Below are 21,156 nucleotides of genomic sequence, written 5' to 3' on the forward strand. Positions count from 1 at the left end.
GTTTACAGTTAAGGATTAGAGAGTCTGTAAAAGGCTGAGTAAATAATCACTATGGTTTATTTGGTAAAGCTCCCTGTAAGACAGGCTATTTTCTGCCTTGGTCTTGCCCTCCTCTGCTGATGGGAACTGTTCTTTGCAGCTAGAACAATTTTCCTATGACTAACACGCATGCTTCCTCACTCTGGTTCTGAGTGCTACTTGGAGTTGAAAACCACTCAGGCAAGCGTAGTCAAGCCCAGGTTGGATGAGGCTTTGTCACCTTCCTTGGAGGTGCTTAAGGGATGGGTGGACGAGGCACTGAGGGACATGGTTTAGTGATTGAGAGGAATGGTTGGACTTGATCCGATGGGTCTTTTCCAACCTGGTGATTCTGTGATTCTAGTGGAAGGTGTCCCTGCCCAAGGTCACTTCTGACCCAAACCATTCTGTGATTCTCTTTGTACCTGCTGTGGATGTGGGTGGTTTAAGAATCCTGTTCTTCTTTACCCCGTTGAAAACTGTGATAGTAGCACCAGCTGCAACAAGGCTGTAGAGAAGGTAAACAGAAATGGAGAAATGGGATGAAGCTTTTACACAGAGAAGCAAAATGCTAGGTTGCAAATAAGGAAATAGGGTTTCAAAGCCCTGTGAGCCGTCTGAACAATTGGTCCTTTCTGTGCTGTGTAACAAAGCAGCTAAAGCGGGTGTCTGCAGTGTTTGTTAGATCACTGAAACTGGCTCTATGGAAATTCCTGTTGTTAAACTGCAAATTCAGCCTTGGCAGGGTGGGGGTGAGACTGCTTCTACCTATGATGATGGTGACTAGGAAGAAACTATGTGTTACAGCCGAAAGAGCCCTTACCTATAACTTTTCTTCTCCACAGGTGCCCCTGGTTGACAAAAGCCATCTCCCCAGCCATCCCAGTGTACAATGGGCTCGTGTTCTTGTTTGTACTCGCAAACTTCAGCATGGCAACTTTCATGGACCCTGGAGTTTTCCCACGAGGTAACAGAGAATGGGACTGTTGGGAAGGGAATTTGAAAACCGAAGCCAAAACAGGTGGCAGGTATCCAAATGCACTGTTTGCTGACTAATCCCCTTTTTTCTGGCATTCTTTCTTGTAGACTTTATTTATTTATTGTACTCGGCTGGCAGTAGAGATGGGATGGCAGTGAAATGCTGGATACCCTCCATCTCCCTTCTGAGCTAGGAGGTGTTGGTTGTCCTTGCACTTGCTCAGACTGGCAGTCGAGGGCACGGCGTTGTGTAAAATGGTTCTCCTTGAGTAGCTCTCCTGACTGATGTGATTAGATTGCCATCCCCTGTGTCATGCTGGCACATTGGATTTAAGTCACTGTCTTCACAATAGGTAGCAGGGCATGGTGGAGGGGAGATGCTAAACTGCCTGAAACAGCTTCATCAAAGCAGACGTTCCAAAAAGCTTCAAAACAAATGCAAAAGCATTGAACACTAAAAAAATTAATGACTAAGGCTTGCCTTAGAGTGCCTAAAAATGTATACATTTAGAAAGATACACCAGCTTAAATTAGTACTGATTTATAGCTGATTAAATAGGATAAAGACTGCTCAGCTTTTGTAATGGGAACCACAGGGCAGCTATCTCTTTTAACACATCCTAATGGGAGAATTATCACCTCATTTTATCCGTCTTCCAATAATTATTCACATGCAGTTTGCAGCAGAGACTGCTCTAGGCAGTCTTGCTAAACCAGTAGATTTGTGCTTTCTGCAAGCTGTGCTTTCTCGCCTCTGTTCACAGAATTCAATATCTGCTTTGAATTGCTACCTGACAAGAACAAGGTACCTATCCTGCTAGCTTCCCTGAATAGCAAGTGCCAGGTAGCAGGGTCTAATGATGAGCATCTGTCTGCCATTCCTTTCAGCTGAAGCTTTCCAACCCCTGATTAAGTGTTGTAGCACTCCAGTTAAGGAAATAATTCTGTGTAAAGGCAAACTAGGGCAAAGGCAAGATGCTGTCATTTGAGCAAGATTAAGTGATGCAGTGTTCAGGTGCTTAGAGGTACAAACAGGTGCAAGTGAGATTTTCAAAAGAGCTTAAGTGCTTAGAGCTTCTACTGAGTTTCCTGGGCTTTTTAGTTCCTCCATCTCAGCGGAGATAGCAATGGTTAAACATGCTTTGGGTGTGAGGTTATCAGAAGGATCCGTGCACTTTCTCTTTGGTAGGAGAGCTGGAATAAAGTTGTTCAGTTTTGAAAATCTCGGTCTGGGAATCTAGTATGTTTATGCACCATGGTTCCCTCTGATGGAGCCCACAGTGATCCCTCAGATCACCTATGAGTGATTGGTACTGAGTTTATAAATTACACCTTCCCTTACACTGCTCTAACTTCCTCTTGCAAACAAGTTCTTTATTTTGGACTATGCTCCTAGAAGAGGAAAACACAGGGAGATAAAATGGAGACTTTAAAATATCCCTCTCTTCCCATCTCCCTTAACACAAGGGAGTCAGGAGCAAAGCAGGAAGAGGAAGAATTTCCCACAGCTCACCTTTCTTTGGTCCCTTTCTCTTCATTTCTGGCCTTGGCCTTCAGTCTCTGTGTTGCTTATGTGCTTGGTCTGGAAGAGGCTGAGAGCAAGGGGGGAGAGAGGAAAGGACAAGAAAAGGGATGGAAGTCATCCTGGAAGAAAGTGATAAAGCAGGAGTTTAGATGTGTGAAGGAAGAAAACTAATACGAAAAGGAAAAGGTGGAGAAGACTATAAATGCTAGTGCTGGGATGAAAGAGGAGCAGATGTTATTTCAGATCACAAGTGTGCATGTGAAAAAAAAAGCTATCACCACCCCACGCCACCTGCAGAGCTGCCAGCACAGGGGGTTCAAAAGTTGTAGGAGTGATAGAAAATGAACGTACAATAGATCTGTTTGTTTTCTGTTATGGAAATTAGGTTTAGTTTTCTTGGTTTTCAAGCTTTTTAGCACGTTCCCAATAGTTACAAATTTACTTCAAAAAAATGAAACAACAAATAAACAATACAGAAGCTGAAATTCTAACGAAATAACGATTCCTTTAAGGAAGACACCAAAAATCGTAAGATACGCTATAGAAACAAGAAACTGGGCAGCTCTGTGTCACTGAATCAGAGTATGAGAGTCTGTGTAGTAAAAGTACATTCCTCTGCCAATATATTCTTCTACTCAGATCATTGGAAGCTGGAAATAAACCTATTTCTAGCTATATTGTATAAGCTTACAGGTTCTGTGACAAATAGAACCTGGGCTATGGGAGAAGCAAACCCAAATTGGTTTTGTATTGTTGAAGAGAAACTGAATCAAAACTCCTAAATCCATTATTCATTTCTTAATCATTTCATAATTTGCTGTCTCGCTGAATGCTTCTGGTATGAATCAGGATTGACTCTGTGGAAGTGATTTGCCAGTCATACACCAAATGAATGAGAAGGAAAGGTGTATTAAGTCACTGAAATGGGGGCTACCTTGACAAGTCTGATTTATAGTCTAGGATGAGACTGGCAATGTTTGTTGCTGGCTAATTATAGGTACCAACTACAAATTAGTTTCCAGTATTTTCTTTCGTGAATCTATACAAACTCTTCAGATGCTTGTCAGTTCTACAAGACTAATGTTTTTATATGCTTCTAGGCATTTATAATATGCAGGCTCTGTTCATTTACTCATTTTTTTTACAAGATTTTAAATGGTTTGGCCATTCTAGAGTCTTGTTTTTAGACGCTTACATGTATTCTACAGCATGGGCTAGTTTGTAACAGTATTGAACCTGTGGATTGTACTAGTGGAAGTGTCTAATGGATTTAGAGTCCAGCTCTCACTAAGGGTCCCACTGATTAGTTATAAAGTAAAATTATAGAGAATGGTGCCAGTACCGCGCTCTGCTTCCATGCAGAAACGTTAATCTAGAGAATATTCTCACTAGGAAAATACTGTAGCTGAGCCAGATCCCAAGTTCATCTAAAGTGAAGGGAGAAACTCCCTCTGACGTCAATAGAAATTGGATCATTTTAGTAGGGATAACGCATCTAGAGAAGATTTAATATAGAACTACGTGACAGTGATTGATGCCCCACTGGGACTATATTATCAAATTCCACCTAATTTGGAGCCAGTCAGCCAATACCAGCTGCACTATCATGTTTAACCAGGTGTTAAATAGAGGTGAGCTGCTTAGATTTTCTCTGTCAAAAGGAAACAAATAAAGATTACAAGAGTCTAGCTTAGAAGATGAACTTCTGTGAATGTCTTTCTCATCTTTTTTTTCTTTTCTTCCTAATATTTATTTGTCTGTTATGGACTGGCTTTTGTTTTGTGCGTTTATTTTTGAATGGGCTCTTTTCTTACACAGGGCAGTGCTCAGTTGAGATGATAAGCCATCTGCCCTCTGCGTTGTCCCTGATAAGATGACTGCCGTATTGTCATCTTCATCTTACTAATGGCAGAGAGAGGCTAAGTGACTAGCTCAAGGCCACAGGGTGAGAAAATTAGAATACAGGACTTCCTGATTCCCAGTCCTGTGCTCAGATCAGTAGACCGCGCTGCCTTTGGGAGAGGTGAGATCTTCCTGGTTATGTACTGATACCAGAGCAAGAGCACTCTGGGTATGCTGTGGACAGGAGAGCATGGGATATACCGTAAAGGAGTAAGCACTGGTGCAGGGGCTTGTTGTGGGCACACAAATTGCCTCGGGATTGTATGTTTCACTGTGGCATCAGACTCCTTGGAACAACAGGTCTTCAGGATGACTGTGAGCTGACACTAGAGTGCCGAACAAATTGTCACTCAGGATCATCTGGGTTGATTTCGGGGTTTGAGCTAGCACAACCTTTTTCTAATATCTGTTGATGTGGTTTCTTTAACTTTGTGCTGGCATTTAATTAATCCCAAATACGTGCACCAGCATTCTCACAACAAGGGCTTGGGTGATTTCCATCCCTTCTTTGACTCTAGTCTGCAACTCATCTTATTCATCCTGCTTGTAAATGCTGGCTAAGGCTCAGACACCTCTCTCTACTCACCAGTCCAGGGGCTGGTGAGTAAGGCAGCACGCACACGTATGGGAGGTGATAAAATGAGCCCTGATCACTGCAGAGTTCTGCAGCCTGGATAACCTGTTCTGACAGTCCCTCACTTCCACCACTCTGTTGTTTTTCTGACAAGCCCAAGAGCATGTGCAGTGCCCCTGTATCCAAGGCACTGACTGGATTAGATCTTTACCCTTTGTTATTTCCACTAACTTCTAGTTTTGCATTGAGCAGCAGATGAAGATGAAGATAAAGATGACGACTTCCGAGCTCCTCTCTACAAGAATGTGGAGATTAAAGGAATCCAAGTACGGATGAAATGGTGTGCCACCTGCCACTTCTACCGCCCTCCACGCTGCTCGCACTGCAGTGTCTGTGACAACTGTGTTGAGGTAATAATTCTGCCAATTACGTGATGTGTTGGCTTTGCCTCAGGGGTGGGGTTGCACATACTACAGAAAACATGCAGTTGGGTGCTTCCCCTGGTATTTCAGTTCTTGGAAGCTCCTAGCTGTAGCCTTGTTGGTGGACTCCAACTAATTAGTACCATCTGAAACATAATCCTCAGTCATGATGTGTTTCACGTATGCAGTAATGTTTAATGTCAGCTTCGTTACCAGTGATAATTAGAATAAAAATTTGTAGTGTTGGCTGTGTCTTTCTTGAAGTAGCTAAGAGGTCATGAATGTAAAAAAGGGGTAAATGGAAGAGTTGATGCAGAATTCAGGAGATTAGGAAATTCAGGGTGAAGCATTGTAGCTTGTCCTGCATGAGCTTAGGGCTCATCATTTAATTTGAAACAAACTAGTCCTGTGTTAGTGGACAAGAAGAAAAGGTAGAGTGTTGTGTGAGCGTTTGGAAAGCCAAACTCAGAACAGAGTGAGCGGTTCGCCAGTCAATGGAAAGACCTCATGTTCATTTCAACACCTGAACTCAGTACATGAACTTGTTCATGTTTCTAATGCTGGTTGCTCTGAATCATGGGGCTTTCATGTCTCTTGATAGCTCTGGGGTCTTGGTGAGGCACACAGGATTTTAAAAAATAACCCCCAACAGTAAAACGTGCTTTTGGGCTATAAACATCTCCCAGACTTGTAAGTTACTACAGAGTGCAGTATCCACAGCAATGTAGTGCCAGGGGGGATTTTTATTGCTGAGCTAAAAATTTTACTTCTTAAGGATCATTTCTGCTGCAAGGCCTATTTTTTTTTCCAATGGAAAGATGAAATCTTTAATATGTGTAAAATATATTCAGCCAAGCCATTAAAATGAAAGGAATTACTAATCTGAAAGGGGAAAAATACCAGAGTCAGCTGGTATGCTGCATACACCATCTTTGTCCTAATCCTCTTTGCTATAAGCAAGGGAATAGTCCCAAAGAAAGCAGCAGAGTTACATGTGAGATAAAGGCTGTCTGGGTTTATCTTGAGTCAGTCTTTTTCTCCTTCAGGGCAGTATATATCTAAGTTATAATTATCTGGAAGCAGTGCTGTACCTGGTAATCATCGATAAATAGGGCAAGGCTGTCCTGTTATGGAAGGTCTTAAAAGAATCCAGCATTTGAGAAGATGAAGAGTAAGGAGCTGCCAGGGTCCCTGAGAAGAGGGGAATAGCCACATCTTTTTGTAGGTTGTGTCACACAATTTCTTAGGCTGCTGTAAATTATTGAACAGAGCTGGATTTTTTGTAGAAAAGCTGAGTTGTATATTCCTAGTTTTAATACATATTTTCACTAATTCTAGATCCTGAGCATTGTTTAGATGATGGTGAATTTTGCAGTTATCCTGTGGAATTTATTCCTTCTGCCCCTCCCCACTGGCTCAGCATGAAAATTCATTATCAACAAATGAAGTTTCCTCAGGAAAAGATTGCTCATAACTCACTGGTACAAACACTTGCAATTTCATGCTGCCATAAGACCTCCATGGGATTCAGAAAATGGAAGAGAATCCTAAAGCAACTTAAATAAAGTAGCAGAATGCAAGGTGATTCTGCCAGCTCTTCAGAAGTTTTATTGATGGTCAGATCAGTTGAACATTCCTTACTATTCTGGTCAGCAAGAAAGAAGCTCTACTCGTATAATTAAATTATGACTGCTGGGGAAGAATATAGGCAAAAAGCATTAATGAGTCCTGAATCAATAAATCATGGCCTAAAACAGCATGCTTTATTGATTCTCGTGATGCTTATTTCCCAGTCACCGGTCTGTTCTAGAAGAGCTTGGAGGCAGTGATAGGGGTGACTCTACTGGGGTTTCCATGTGCAACCCATTCAGGGTGTAATACACATCTTTTCACTTTCAGACTAGAATGTGCAATAAAAATTCTTTTCCCAAATATAAAACTTTAGAGCTAATCTGATAAAAATGAAGAAACAACAAAAAACAACGAGACTTGCAGAAATAACATCAGTTAAAACCCAAAGTCTGCTGTGACCAGAGGGACCCAAAAAAGAATCTGTGGCAAAAGTAGTCAGATTTTTGTTTTCTTTACTGAAGTGTTTTCAGTGGATACTTAGGTAGTTTCATAGTGGATAGATATTTTGGGCTGCATACAACCAGATTTGCATAATGGACATATGCTATGTCAGCATTTCAGATTTCAGATAGCTTGAAATTATTTTCATTAATTTGTCTCGGTCGTTTTCTAATGTGTTAAGGGAAAGCTCTAATACATTTTCTTGTATTTTGTAAGTTTTTGCACAGAACTTAAAAATACAAAACACCCTTTGTCATCATTGAGGAGTGTTTAGAAGCAACATTACCACAAAAGAATAAACAATCCATTTGTTGATGTAATGAGTGTGTAATATCTGTTCTGAAGAATGCAGAAATAAGAAGGGTTTATTTCTTGCACCTGATCTTGTCTTCACCTCAGGAATAATCCCATCAAAGACAGTGGATTTACATGCTAATAAAATTGTGTAATGACACTTGAAAGGTGTCTGTGGCTTGTCCTCATTATTAAATCTCCTGTCAAAAGGGATCCAATTTTATGAGGGACTTTGAATTTTAGACTGAGACAGATAGTTAGGTTTGGATTCATAACTATTAATGAACTTGGGCAGAACTTTGCCTGTGTCTTATCCAGATGTTGCTTTTCTTTGGGGACCTGCTTGATAAAAAAGTGTCTTTCGTGATGTCCCCTGTTTAAAGTGGGTTTATTCATCTTCATATAACTACAGAAATGTGAGGCAGAGAATCCTGTGGCACTATTGCATCTTCAAAACATTCTGGGTTACGAGAACTTCATTGTAATTGACTCCTCATGCTAAGGATGGTAAAAAAAAAAATCAGTGTTTCTGCTGCTAGCAGACAAATAGCCTGTCTTTTATTTCTTTATATCCTCTCTTTGAAGCCTATAAACACACAGGTACCTCTCCATATGTAGACAGAGAAACCACTTGGTTGTAGGAAGGGCCTTTTTAAAAAGTGTGGCATGTTGTAAAGCTGCATAACTACCTTGATGCAATTTTACACGATGATGGTTCCGATTTCTCTCTGCATACATACAGACAATGTATTTTCTTTCACTATTTGGATGTTGTTCCTTGTTTCTCCCTTTCTTTACAAGGATTTTGATCATCACTGCCCATGGGTCAACAATTGCATAGGACGGAGGAACTACCGCTATTTTTTTCTCTTCTTGCTGTCCTTAAGTACGCACATGGTTGGAGTCTTCACCTTTGGGCTCATCTTCGTTTTAAATCATATGGAAAAGCTGGGAGCTGCTCATACCACCATTACGTATCCTTCCTTTTGGTCTTTCAAGACTCAAGCTGGCCTTAAGGAAGGTGGGAAAGAATGAATCTGAAGATCTGTCTTCCTGAAACTGGGGAAGATCTACTCCTCTCCTGCTCTCTTATTGCTCTTCCCTTGTAAATGCCCTGTGCAGGTTTTTTCCTGTACCCATCTGTCCCGTGTAAGCATTGATTGCCCACAAAATTATCGCTGGCCTTTTGTCCGTCTCGGTCTTTGCCGTGGCAGCCCAGAAGAAAGAAATGCTGCCTCCCCAGATGTTGCTTCCAGTTGGGTGTGACTCTAAACTGCTGGGTACTTTTTGCTGTAGTTTAAAGCAGAGCTTGCCCTGGGAGAAGCCCCACTGCCTGCTGGTGTAGCGCACAAACCCCTGGCTCTGGGGACTGCTGCTTCTGTTGATAGATTAGTGCAGAACAAGTCTTTACAAGATCAAGATGGTTAATGGCCCGAATCAATGAGTTCACATTATTTTTTAACCACCTCAAGGATAAGGACCTAGGCTCGTAGCAGGTGGACTTGACTTTGAGATAAAATTTAATTAGCCCAATTAAAGGCGAGGGTCACTCAGCCTATTTCCAAGGTATTTTTTTCACCTTTTCCTCTCCCTGTCCTTCATAGCCTGTTTTTCCCTTCACTCATCACAGTTTCTTTAACTCCTGGATACAGAATGGCTGTCATGTGTGTGGCTGGGTTGTTCTTTATTCCAGTCATTGGTCTCACTGGCTTCCATATCGTTCTAGTGGCCCGAGGGCGCACAACAAATGAACAGGTAAGAAGCAATCTTTTCTCTGTGTTTATGGGTAAGATGTTGAGTTGGGAAGGGAAGTCAGTAAGTCAGCTTGAGTAAAGCAAAAAAATGATCCAAATCTTAGCTTACTGGAGCTTTTGTGAAGATCTAGGAAAACTGCCTAGTTTTTTATTTTCAAATTTTCTTCTTGAATGCACTGCAAGCAAAGATTCCCCCCTTCTAACCACAAAGGATCATTCCAGGCTTATTTACCATTTAAAATCCACTCATGGCCTTGAAATAAGCCTTATGTGGTGAGTACTGTCAACCCCAGAAGTTCAGATTTTGTGAGTCAGACTGAACAAATCATGAGATTGAATGAAAGAAAGAAAGGAAAAGATTAAATCATGCTTTTGCCCTCTCTCCTGGTATTTTGAACTCCCCCAGCTAACCCACACTGTACATAATAAGATCTGAGCTAGCTCTTTGTCCCTCTCTAATTGTCTGTCTCTCGTTCTCCTGCGTATGTGTGCACATACACAAAGAGGCTATTAGGGCGAACTTGTTTGCTTCTCCAAACTGAGCGCCAACATGACATCTTGTGCCAAAAAGCCTGTAGAACTCTAGTTCCTCGGCAGTTACTCAAGTGGATAGAACCCACAGCCCCTGTGTGGACAATCCAGACCTAGATGCATGTGTACATCAGTATGATATAGGTGATCGAGCTATTGTCACGGGATCGATAGCGTGACCCTGCCATTCCTAAGAGATAGCTCGGTTAGAAAGCTTGACGCTGGCTCACACAGCCATCTAGTCGGCTGCACACAGCATTTTCAGCTTTCTTCCCAAGCCTAATTAATTGTGTGTGTTCCAGTGCTTTCTTTACCCTTTCACAGCTCCAATGCCCCTGACACATCTGGGGGGGGTTCACTTTATTTTTCCAAATGCGTTTTTAGTGCTTTTGCATCGACAGGTGCTCTCTGGCTGTGCAGCGTGTGCCGTTCTGGCTCTCCTGCAGGCTGAGGGCTTCACACTTACGTAGCTTGGATGGCTGCTGGGCAGCCTGTAAGAATTGAAGACATCTGTCTGCGGCCAGGCCTTGGTGAACTGCGATGAGATTGTCCCCTGTCCCACAAGAGACAATAAAAACTTTTATCCAGAATAGCGTGGGAGGTTTACATAAGCAAAGACTCTGAAGTCATCCTGAATTGCTGCCTAACACGGCCTCTGAACAAAGCGAGCTCACTGTAGCTGTAGATCTTTAAATGCTTTTCTTTGTCCTGCCTGAAATCAGCTGCTCTTCATTTTAACATTGGTTTTGGCCAAGTGTTAGGTTTGATAGTGCTAACAATAGCAGCGTGAAAGGCAGAGTATTTCAGTTTCATAGCCCAAATCATAGTCTGCCTTAGGCTTGTCTTTGGGCTGTAATGAAAACCGTCCATGAAAGTTTCGGGCTGAGGAGAAAGGAAGAATTTAAATTTAAAAAAAAAAAAAGCAAAATGTAACTTCTTGGGTTTGTGGCCATACTAACATTTAGGAAGGTTGAGAATTTTGCATTTAACTTGATTGAAATAAATACTGGAAAATGCATTCTGGCTTAGTTTGGTTTCCTGAGCTACCAAACCACTTGAGATTACTTCATCTTTTTGTGCTGTTTTCTGAAAAATAAATATATTCTGGTCTTAATTTCTGTTCGGTTGTATGCACTGCCTGTCTGTAACTGGAAGGCGGCTGCTCTCCCAGCCTTCAGGTCCCTTTCAAGGGAAAAATATCTAAGTAATTAGAGCACCAGACTGGGAGTGATGGATAAGAAATCTGCTCCTGGCTTTGCCAATGTTTTAAAACATTCACTTTTCTCCTGCAGTCTCAGTATAGATTCTCTCTTCTCACACTGTTAGTTATCTGATGTCAGCTTTCCAGTTACAACACGCTCAGCTAAACTTGTCCTTTTTTCCCCAGTATATTTTAGAGGCCAGTGGTACCGACAGTTTTGGTGTTCTACTGTAAATTTTGATATTTTTTAATTCTGGAGCCCCATAGTAGGCAGACTGTGACTTAGGAGTGCATAGTGGATGAGCTTAGATGTTCGTGAGCTTTCTGAATGCCTCTGAAAGTCCTCTATGGAAAAAAAAAAATAACCCATAACCAACATCTGCTGCTATCCTGGTGTTTCTCTTTTCTGAATAGAGTAAATAAATGTCCTTCCTTCTGAGACTGCTTTCTGTCAGTGGATTTCAAACTACTTTAGAAAGCAAATTGATATAATTAGTAATGTAATCTCTGAGTTAGAGAAATTTTATTTTCATATTGCATTTGGGAAAATGGGCACACAGTTATGAAGTGCTTTGCCAGCATCTGGCACGGGTCTGCTTAAGCCTAGGATTGAATGCAGATGTGCCAAATGTCCCAGGCCCGTGTTTTAATCATCAGGTTACTCTTCCAGCACTCAGAACTTCCAACATTTCTCTCTTGGCCTCTTAAAAGAGTTTTATGTTATACCGAAGAGGCCAGCATAATATATTGCAAAATCATTTAATTGTCGTTATTTTATGCGCAAGTAATTAAAGTATTTCTGGGGCTCTATAACCTTGTTGCTCAATCAGAACTATGAGTTGATTAAAATGTATTACTTGCAAACAGCAACAGTAATGCTTTTAATGGCAACCACTATTATTCTCCCTGGCTTTATTGGTATTTATCCTCATATGGTTACTTTCAAGTATCTGCCTGTGGACTACAAACCCTTTATAATGATTATGATGCTTTGAATGGATTCCACCAGTCTAATGAGGCTTAGCTTTTATTAAACTAGTTCATTTCCAAGCAAACATTATAATCACCTGGGAGTTGCTGGCACCCTCCCACATAAGGCAGGGGTTCACACCGATTGCCTCTAGGGATGGGATGCTGACCAAGAGGAACCCTTGCTCTCCATGTTTGGAGAAGACTTGTCAAGGCAGAGGAGTGGAAGTGACAGGGAAATGAATGGGACCAAAACAGGATGTCTGACCGGTGGCACGAAGCTAATGCAAGAGCAGAATGGAGAGGTGAACTCGGCCAATTTGAAATGCAGCCACTGAGCTCATTGCCCTTTTGGGAAGGGTTCTTGAGTTGTTGTGCCTCTGTGCTATAAGTAGCTGATGGAGGTGATGTGTGACAGCAGGAGAGAGAAAGTGCAGCATTCAGAGAAAAAGGATCTGTTTGGGAAGGACAGTAAGGTCAGAGCAAGGCATACTTGTTTTTGGCTTTCTGAGGGCTCGATGATGACTTTTACATAATCAGAGGTTTGAGCACTGTCCTGAATGTGTTTCCAGGTGACAGGTAAATTCCGTGGAGGAGTGAATCCTTTTACCCGAGGATGCTGTGGAAATGTGGAGCATGTGCTCTGCAGCCCTTTGGCTCCCAGGTAAGAGAAGTGTTTTAAACTGGGAATGAGGGAGGTAGAGTAGTTGTTGGAATGGAGGAAGAAAACGTGCAAGTGAAAGACCATTGCTGAAATAACAGGGAAGTAAAGTAAAACGTTCCTGAAGGCTCTGTGATAGCTGCTTCACTGTTGCATGGCTGTGACTTGTCCAAGCAGTTGATTTCTTCATGTAATTCATAACCCCCATCCCAGAGATGTTTATTTGGAATGAACATGTCAAGAGCTGATACCCTTTTCTTCAACAGTTTTTTTTATCCAGTGGATTTCAGTCACAAGGTAAGTTCCAGTATGTTGTCATACTCTCAGCATGACTTTTTTGCACTATACAGTCAATGTCCTGGTATTCTAGTCTGCTGGAGAAAAATAAGGAATCCAAAATCAGCCTTTCTTCTTAAGACTTAAATCTAATTTAAGGCCACCGTGGTTTTCAATCTCACTGGCACTTTCATTATTATAAAACAGATTTTCAATGAGGTCTACATCATGGAGCTTGAGATTTTATTTATGGCTTTCTATTTTGAGGGAACTGAATTTATCGTTTCACATTTTGAAGCCAGGATTTGAATGATAAGATGGAGTATGAATATCCTAGATGCTGAGCTGTCCAGCCTACAAACATGTTAATAATGGTACTGCAAGAAAACTTATTTAAGCCTTCTCAAGGTGTTGAGCAGTTCCAGACCCTGACACTATTATGCTTTTTTCTTTTCGCTTTGCTATGCATCAAAGAAGTTGTAAAAGTCTCTTATGTGTGTTGAAGTAAAGACACTGGAATAGCAGCTTCTCAGACTCACCAAAACCTGAAAATCAGGCCAAGGTGCTTTTAGAGAGCCAGATACTAGAAGTTGGGAGACAATCCTGTGGAGAGAGGTGCTAGAGCTATCGTCATGGCTGTTCTCAGACTTATAGCAAGCAGAATATGTGTGTTTTGTGAAGATGTATTCAGATTGTCCCGTACGTTGAAAATCACTGAGCCATCACTACTAGAATGTCCTGTTCACTAGGTAAAATAAATCTTGTGTGCATATTGATACTTATGCGTTGTACAGCCACTGCCCAGTTGCACTTAGAGAATTCTTTTTCGCGGAGAAGTAATAAGACACCCAAAGTCAGCCATTTCCATTTAGATTTGCTGCTTCCTATAGAGCTGTCTGCTTCTCTACTTCCATTTATTGAACACTCTAAACACGCTACGGGAACAAATCACTGGGTGATAAGCTAGAACTGACAGCGCATCATCTTCTCCATGTTAACTTCCCATGTGCTGGGTCTTATTCCCCCAGTCACTCCCTTCTACCCCAGGGAAGCTGTTTTGTGTTAACTAGGTAAGATCTAGTAAATCGCTTCTGTTGGTCGCTTCTGTCACTCTTCAGGTGAACTGTGCTCTTGCTCATCAGCACTAGGTTTTTTAATGCATCCTCTCTTTTTGCTCACTACAAACTCCACTGATATTTTAATTGCTTTTTAGTTATTACATCCATTGAAATAGTGGAGTTTGCTTACCAAGATTCTGACACATTCTTAAATCACACCCTGGAAGCAGGAAGATTTTCTTGTCTCTATGCCTTGTTCTTAGGTTATTGCTTATTTTAATGATGACTGTTGAACAATTAATCAGGTACGTTGTTGAGCCCAAGAAAAAGCAAGCTGTGAGTGTGAAGCCTCCTTTCCTCAGGCCCGATTTATCTGAGCGACAGATCACGGTGAAGATCAGTGACAATGGAATCCAAGCCAACCTCAACCGGAGCAAGGTAACACACCTTTCAAGCACTGGTTTTGAAGAGCATGGATTGAGAATTGTCAGACCTAAGAATGAGTTTCTTATTGAAAATCTCTTTGAAGTGATGCATTTTTTTTTGATAAAATTATGGAGGTTGACTCCCTGTCCTATACTTCATGCTCTGAAAGTAACACAGGTTCAGGAACAGCAGCTCTTGATCCAGTAATTGCCTTTTTTGCAGCTCTGTAGTAGAATGCTTCTGGGCGTCTTTAAGAAGAGGTAGTTATTCTTTACAATAGTTACTTTCTGTCTCAACAGTTGCCACTTCTTGGTGTTCAAATTAATTTAACTAACCTAACCTACTGCAGGAACTCTTGTAGCACCAAGTCAGATGTTCTGCTTCAAAGAAGTTTTTGAGCTTCTAGACTGCAGGAAGCCTTGTGGTCCAGTGAAAGGGATATGGGCTCAGAAGCCGAGTTCTCTTCTCTTATTTCATTTTCCCCCGGAATGAAATAGAGAGAAGGATCCATTTAAGTCGTGTAAAAAACAGTGGATTCAAAAGAAGCCATGTTGCAAGTTTTATATGAATAGTTAACTTGTTACACTTTTTGGATGGTTTACTTGCTGAGAGCTGCCCTAGATGCTAGAAAACACCATTGTCTTCTCCCACATACTAACTAGCACAATGATATTCTTATTTAGCATGCCAAGGAGACTAGGATACTGCATTTCGAATTATACGGGCTTGTTATGACAATGCTAATTTTACACATGACCGTCCTTGTCTGCAGTAGATGCTAAATCATGTTTGTCACTATAGGTGTAGGTAGTTCTTGTTCTGTGGTACATCCAGCACTCTGACACATGATGTTACTTAACCGTTGTGGATAATGATTGATTCTTTGGTCATTTTTTAGTCTAAAATTAGCTTGGAAGGTCTGGAGGATAAAAATATGGATGTGCAACCACCTCTCCCACCCAAAGGAGATTCAAGCAAGTACTCCGAGCTAAAAGGGCAGCTGGGGACCAATGAAGGTACAGTCGCATGATCAGTGTTTTATTTTTAATAAAAAGAAAGTATTTTAGCCTCTTTAAAAGACTTTTGGTATTCTTTCAGAACAATAATGGGATCTGGGTGAGGGTTTTTTCTGTTTCCAGGAGTTCTGAGCTAGGGGAATGAACAACAGGAAAGAGAGAGAAAAGTTAACGTGAAGTGGTTGAGTCAAGTCTAGGTTGGATTTCAGTTTTGCTGAGTTTATAAACCCTTTTAAACCACTTCTTAATTTTTTTTTATCAATTTTACAACTAAAAATGTCATTTTGAACTAAGGAATCAAATGCTTGTATGAAATGCTTAGGCATTACAAACTGAATTATTTCATTTATGAAGATGTGAAATTAAAAAAAACCCTCTGTATTTTTCAGACAAAACTAGTAGCTGAATTCTACTCTAATATCTGGTATCGCAAATTATGGCAAAATTACTATTCACCAAAATATGTCACCCCACTTAATGTATTATACTTCGTTTCTTCTTCTTGTTACGTAGCTGATCTGGCAGCTTTGTGCTGTTGTTTCCACAGGGGCCTTATTGATTTTGGTGAAATTCTACACAAAAGTACTGCAAGGTTTATTCTTTCCGGAGCAGATCTGTTTGCAGAGAGCAGTGGATAGCTGGGAGTTAGGGAAGACGGCGTTCTGTCCACGCGTTTTAATAGGAAATCCTCTTTTTTGTTTTCTTTTCCAGAAGGTGGCCTTTCCCCCAAACTGATCAGCCCTCCTACACCTGCCATGTACAAGTACCGACCGGCTTTCAGCAACAATCCCAAAGTCCATTACCACGCTACGGCTGAGCAGGTGAGTGAGCCTGGGAGAATCCGACCCGGCTAACGCCCGCGACATGGAGCTGAGGACAAAGTCACCGCAGGGCCCTGGTGAATGTAGAGTGTAAAAGTAAATAGCGATGCTCGGCATTGTTGTGCGATAGCATATATTTGCACTATGAAAACATGCCTGCTTTCATAGCTTTCCTCTATTGAGCTGACAGGCGTGCGCTGCTGCTTTACCCATGTTTCAGCCTGACCCTGAGATGCTGAGAAGTGTCACCTCCCATTGGCTTCTCCTGACATAGGTGCCAACTCCTATTCACTTCAGAGAGAACTGGGCATGCTTAGCGCTTTTCTGGATCAGACCCTTCAGCCAACAGACAACATGCTCAGTGATTCCTTAAGATGTCAGCTTGCGAAACAGAAATACGCATCCCAAGAGACATTTTAGATAAAGTTAATGGAAGTTTCCCTGTGTTTGACCTTCCTTTTCACCTTCTCAGCACATTTGGGTTATATAATGGAAAAAACCCCACCTTCCTAGTACTTGGCATCATTTCCTTCTATCAAGGAAACTGAGATCCAAGCAATTAGAGAGACTTGCTCAGGGATTTTGACCAATTTTTCTTTTGCTTAGGAGTTTTGAAACAGTTTACGCTGTTTCCTTTGGAAGCAGAGGGCCAAACTAAGCGTAGTGCTAACAGGCTTGTTTTCTTCACTTATTTCTCATGTATTTGTTGCAAATATTCCTTGGCCCTCCAGGATGTGAGAATAACAGTTCAAAAATCACAGGTGTCATTTGTATATTTGCAATATGTATCCAAATCTTCCTTTGTTATGTACCCATAACAAACACATGCCACACACAATGCAGTTTTCTTACAATTAATTTCATCAGCTTCTCCAATGTCAGCCATGCAGTAACAAAAAGGGAGTGATGTAAGTAATGAAAGGAAAATACGGTAGAGAGACAGCATTGACTACAGCAACATCGGAATAAGACAGAATGTTCCTTTAAATGTGAAGAAAACTTTTCTATTATAGTATCCTTCTCATTTTGAAAACACAGATGGTGATAGATGGTGGAATTCCAGTTACCACCAAGTTTGAGTTTTAGTCTTCCTGCAATAATTGTAAATCTTATTGAATAATTTCATTTCAAAATTGTAAATTAAGTGGGTTTGTCCAGTTGATAAAAAAAGATTGAATTATGAAAGGGAATGTAAGAACAACAGTGTGTTCACTGTATCCAAGAAGTTCAATATCCTATCACTTCCACTTTATTACATGAAAAATGGTCTGATATCCAATGCAAAATACTCTGTTTACAGGCGTCAGGTAAAACTTTTGAGGTCTGTAAGCAACACACAATATTTTGAGTCATGATGCCAAAAATCAGAGCCCCATGGAAGGCAGGCTTGCATTTTTCTTTCACTAAGTGGCTATCAATGCAATATGGGTACAGGATAGGTTCTGATTTTATAGTAGGCACAACTTTCTAGTAGTCAAGTGGGAATATTATGAAAATGAGTTCACTTCACACGCTGACAGGATAGCAGGTATTTGTCTGCCAAGCCATATCCAAGTATAAGGTACCAAGGAAAAGAGACTAGCTGGTGTGAGGAATATCATCTTGTCTCTTTTCTATCAGTTCTTCAGCCCATCAATGTAGTTCTGCTTTTGAGCAGTGAGAGCTGTTAGGAAAGAGGGATCCAGGCACAAGGATAAGTATCACAAATACACTTATAAGCTGCATCATTGCTCTCTCCTCCTCCTTTACAGGCTGTCACTTGGGCTCCTTTTTCCAGAGAAAGCCAAATTTAGCACCATGCTCTAGAACATAGTGAGCTGTTTTGCATATTTCCCTATCTTCTAGCCCAAATTTAAAAACTTGAAGAAAAAATTAGAATAAAACAGATTTTTGCCAGTTATGCTTTTTTGGTTAAATTTTCTTTAAAAGAAATTAAAGAAAGAACAAGCTAGATTTCTGATTAAATATGTGATTGATAAAAAAATTTTTTTAAGGGCCAACGTAGCAAATTTATTGTGTGTTATGGCAAAATCTTCCTTAAAAATAACAGCAAAGATTATTTGCTTAGGATAGAACGGTATTTTAAGTGGACAGAACTGTAAGCAGTCATTTGTAGATTAATACAAAGGACCTTTCCTATCTGTTCTCAATGCACATAAATTAATTATGGCCTGTGTTTCCTACTCTGGTGTGGCCACTCTCTCCTACACAGGCAATAGAAAAAAGAGAATTGTTTAATTTTATTGTCTAAATGATGGGAAGGAGACACTCTGCTTTAATTAAGCTTAGGTGCTTAATTTTGACGACCTGTGACCAGAAATTCAGAATTATTGAATATTCATAGCTCTGAGTAAAGTGGATAAGAGTGTGCTGGTCCCCAGTGTGTTGAAATGAAGCCTGAAGCATTTCTGACTCAGCGCACAAAACCAGCCAGCCCTCAGCTCAAGAGCTATTTGTAGAAAACTTGAAGAGCTTTTTCCAAGGACAGTGATATCGGAATACAATCAGATTTACCTTGACTGAGACTTGAGTCTCAGTTTAGAAGGTCTCTTGTTCTGCGTTTTCAGTGTCGCATGTATTGACATATTTATACTGTCGATGTTATTTAGCACTTATTATGAATAACACCTCCTTGCTCCTGGGGCGCTTATCCATGTGCTGCACAGGAGTTAGGAGATTCCTTATAATGAACCTGTGTCATAGCTGGGCTGAGAGTCTGAGAGAAGACCTCCAGGTCTTTTATTCCTGTGCACTCAGTGGGCAAAGCGAACATGTACTTATGTATCGTCGGCTTCTGTTTCTCATATCCACCTCTGTTTTAGATCACCGTGCAGGAGGGACACAGCCAAGGGGCTCTGATAGAAGAGGATGGCAGGAGTCTTGATTACCAGTCCGAACCCAGCCTGGACATGCCCAGCTACCGCAAGAGCTCCCTCCACAAGACCTATCAGTCTTCCCCACTTCAGATAGATTCCTTTGCCGTCAATTCTCGATCCCTCAGCCTGAAATCTGCTGGCAGGAGAGGAACAGACAAAGTGCCCCTTCATCCAATAAAGTCTGAGGGGGCGGCTTCCACCCCTTACAAAAGCATCTTTTCTCCCAACTCCCTGTCAAACAGAAATGGGAGTCTTTCCTATGACAGTTTGCTAAACCCCATGTCGCCCTCGGGGAGGAAGTGCATCGCCCATTCTGCAGTTAGCTCCGTTGGGTACCACTCCCCATATTTATCAGCCAAAATGTGCCATCTACGGGGCAGCGAATTGCAACGCCAACCACCGCAGAGCTTCAGCCCAGTGCTGGGGGGTCCAGCTCCACATCAGCGGGAGCCCTCCCCAGTCCGCTATGATAACCTTTCCAAAACCATTATGGCATCCATCCAGGAGAGGAAAGAGATGGAAGAGAGAGAAAAGCTTCTCCACTCGCACCCTGATTCAGTATTTGCAGACTCAGGTGTCTACGACACCCCTAGCTCTTACAGCCTTCAGCAAGTCAGCACACTCTCTGAAGACCCTCGCAGCATGGCAATGAGATACGGATCTAGAGACAATCTGATGGCTGCTACCAGTTTTAGCACAAGGAACCCTATACTGCAGTCCTCAGTGTCTTCACTCTCAAGTGCAATGACAAGAGCACCAAGGACTTCCACAACCTCTCTGCAAGCTGATTTAGCCAATAATAACGTGCAGTCCCATCAAGCACTACAGGGCAGGGTGAGCAATGGCTCCTACAAATCCCCAGGCCACCAGGTCCCATCATCTCCCACAGGGATGCCTAGGTCCCCCTCTTACGGAGGCCCGAAGGCAGTCTCGTTTGTGAACACTGTGGAGATTACAGAGGTGCAATCGGTGGGAGCACAGAGGTAGGTGCTGCTTTACGTGCTGCTTAGCAATGAGAATCTGTTTGCAAGCAAGTGCAGAGCGCCTTGCTGGAGGCGTGACCCAGGTGACACAGTTTGCTGGAGGCCAGCGAGGGTGGGAGGTTGCTGGGTTCTCTTCAATTCTGTGACACGCTCTTAGCAACCTCATCGTGACAAAATGTTTGCACGTGCACTGCAGCTTGGAATACAGGGGTCAGTTAAATTGTAGAAGTCAGTGTCTTAGCTGAACTGGATAATCATTTGCAAGGTATGAGGCAGATTATCCCTCCTACTGGCACAAAAGGGTGGAGCTGTTTTAGTTTGTAGCCTCTACAACCACCTAAAAGGAGGTTGTGGAGAGGAGGGTGCTGGCCTCTTCTCCCAAGTGACAGGGGACAGGACAAGAGGGAATGGCCTCAAGCTCCACCAGGGGAGGTTTAAGCTGAACATTAGGAAAAAATTGTTCTTGGAAAGGGTCATTGGGCACTGGCAGAGGCTGCCCAGGGAGGTGGTTGAGTCCCCTTCCCTGGAGGTGTTTAAGGGACGGGTGGATGAGGTGCTTAGGGACATGGTTTAGTGTTTGATGGGAATGGTTGGACTCGATGATCCGGTGGGTCTCTTCCAGCCTGGTTATTCTATGATTCTAAAGGGAGGCTGGACCCAATCACTGCCTGGACACAGATCCCAAGCTGGGATCGCAGCACACGCACCCTTACACTGCACTAAGGGAAAAAGGGGCTCAGACCATTCCTGGGAGTTGTGCTTGGCATAGAGAGCTGTGTATTAAGCTTTATTGAGTGT

General features: G+C 41.9%; 2 protein-coding genes across 6 annotated transcripts in view; both read left to right on the plus strand.

Annotated features, from left to right (window-relative positions):
* The window catches only part of TANGO2 (transport and golgi organization 2 homolog), a 167,728-nt gene extending 164,278 nt beyond the window's left edge, over nt 1–3,450 (plus strand). The window contains exon 9 of the transcript XR_011338663.1: nt 3,437–3,450. The gene's annotated coding sequence lies outside the window, so the exon portion shown is untranslated. The remainder of the gene's footprint in view (nt 1–3,436) is intronic.
* ZDHHC8 (zinc finger DHHC-type palmitoyltransferase 8) overlaps nt 1–21,156 on the plus strand; it is a 130,887-nt gene that overhangs the window by 84,516 nt on the left and 25,215 nt on the right. For 4 of the 5 annotated variants that reach the window (XR_011338659.1, XR_011338660.1, XM_069871084.1 and 1 more), the window contains 9 exons: nt 864–985; nt 5,250–5,407; nt 8,588–8,760; nt 9,439–9,541; nt 12,814–12,905; nt 14,542–14,674; nt 15,561–15,678; nt 16,390–16,499; nt 19,322–20,358. Coding sequence is in view for 3 of the 5 variants with exons in the window: in XM_069871084.1 (XP_069727185.1) it covers nt 864–985; nt 5,250–5,407; nt 8,588–8,760; nt 9,439–9,541; nt 12,814–12,905; nt 14,542–14,674; nt 15,561–15,678; nt 16,390–16,499; nt 19,322–20,358 (2,046 nt within the window). In the remaining 2 variants the exon portion in view is untranslated. The remainder of the gene's footprint in view (nt 1–863; nt 986–5,249; nt 5,408–8,587; nt 8,761–9,438; nt 9,542–12,813; nt 12,906–14,541; nt 14,675–15,560; nt 15,679–16,389; nt 16,500–19,321; nt 20,359–21,156) is intronic. The other variant, XM_069871086.1, reaches the window with a different exon arrangement.

This window comes from Phaenicophaeus curvirostris, chromosome 17 (genome assembly GCF_032191515.1).
Source record: "Phaenicophaeus curvirostris isolate KB17595 chromosome 17, BPBGC_Pcur_1.0, whole genome shotgun sequence".
Classification (NCBI taxonomy): Eukaryota; Metazoa; Chordata; class Aves; order Cuculiformes; family Cuculidae; genus Phaenicophaeus; species Phaenicophaeus curvirostris.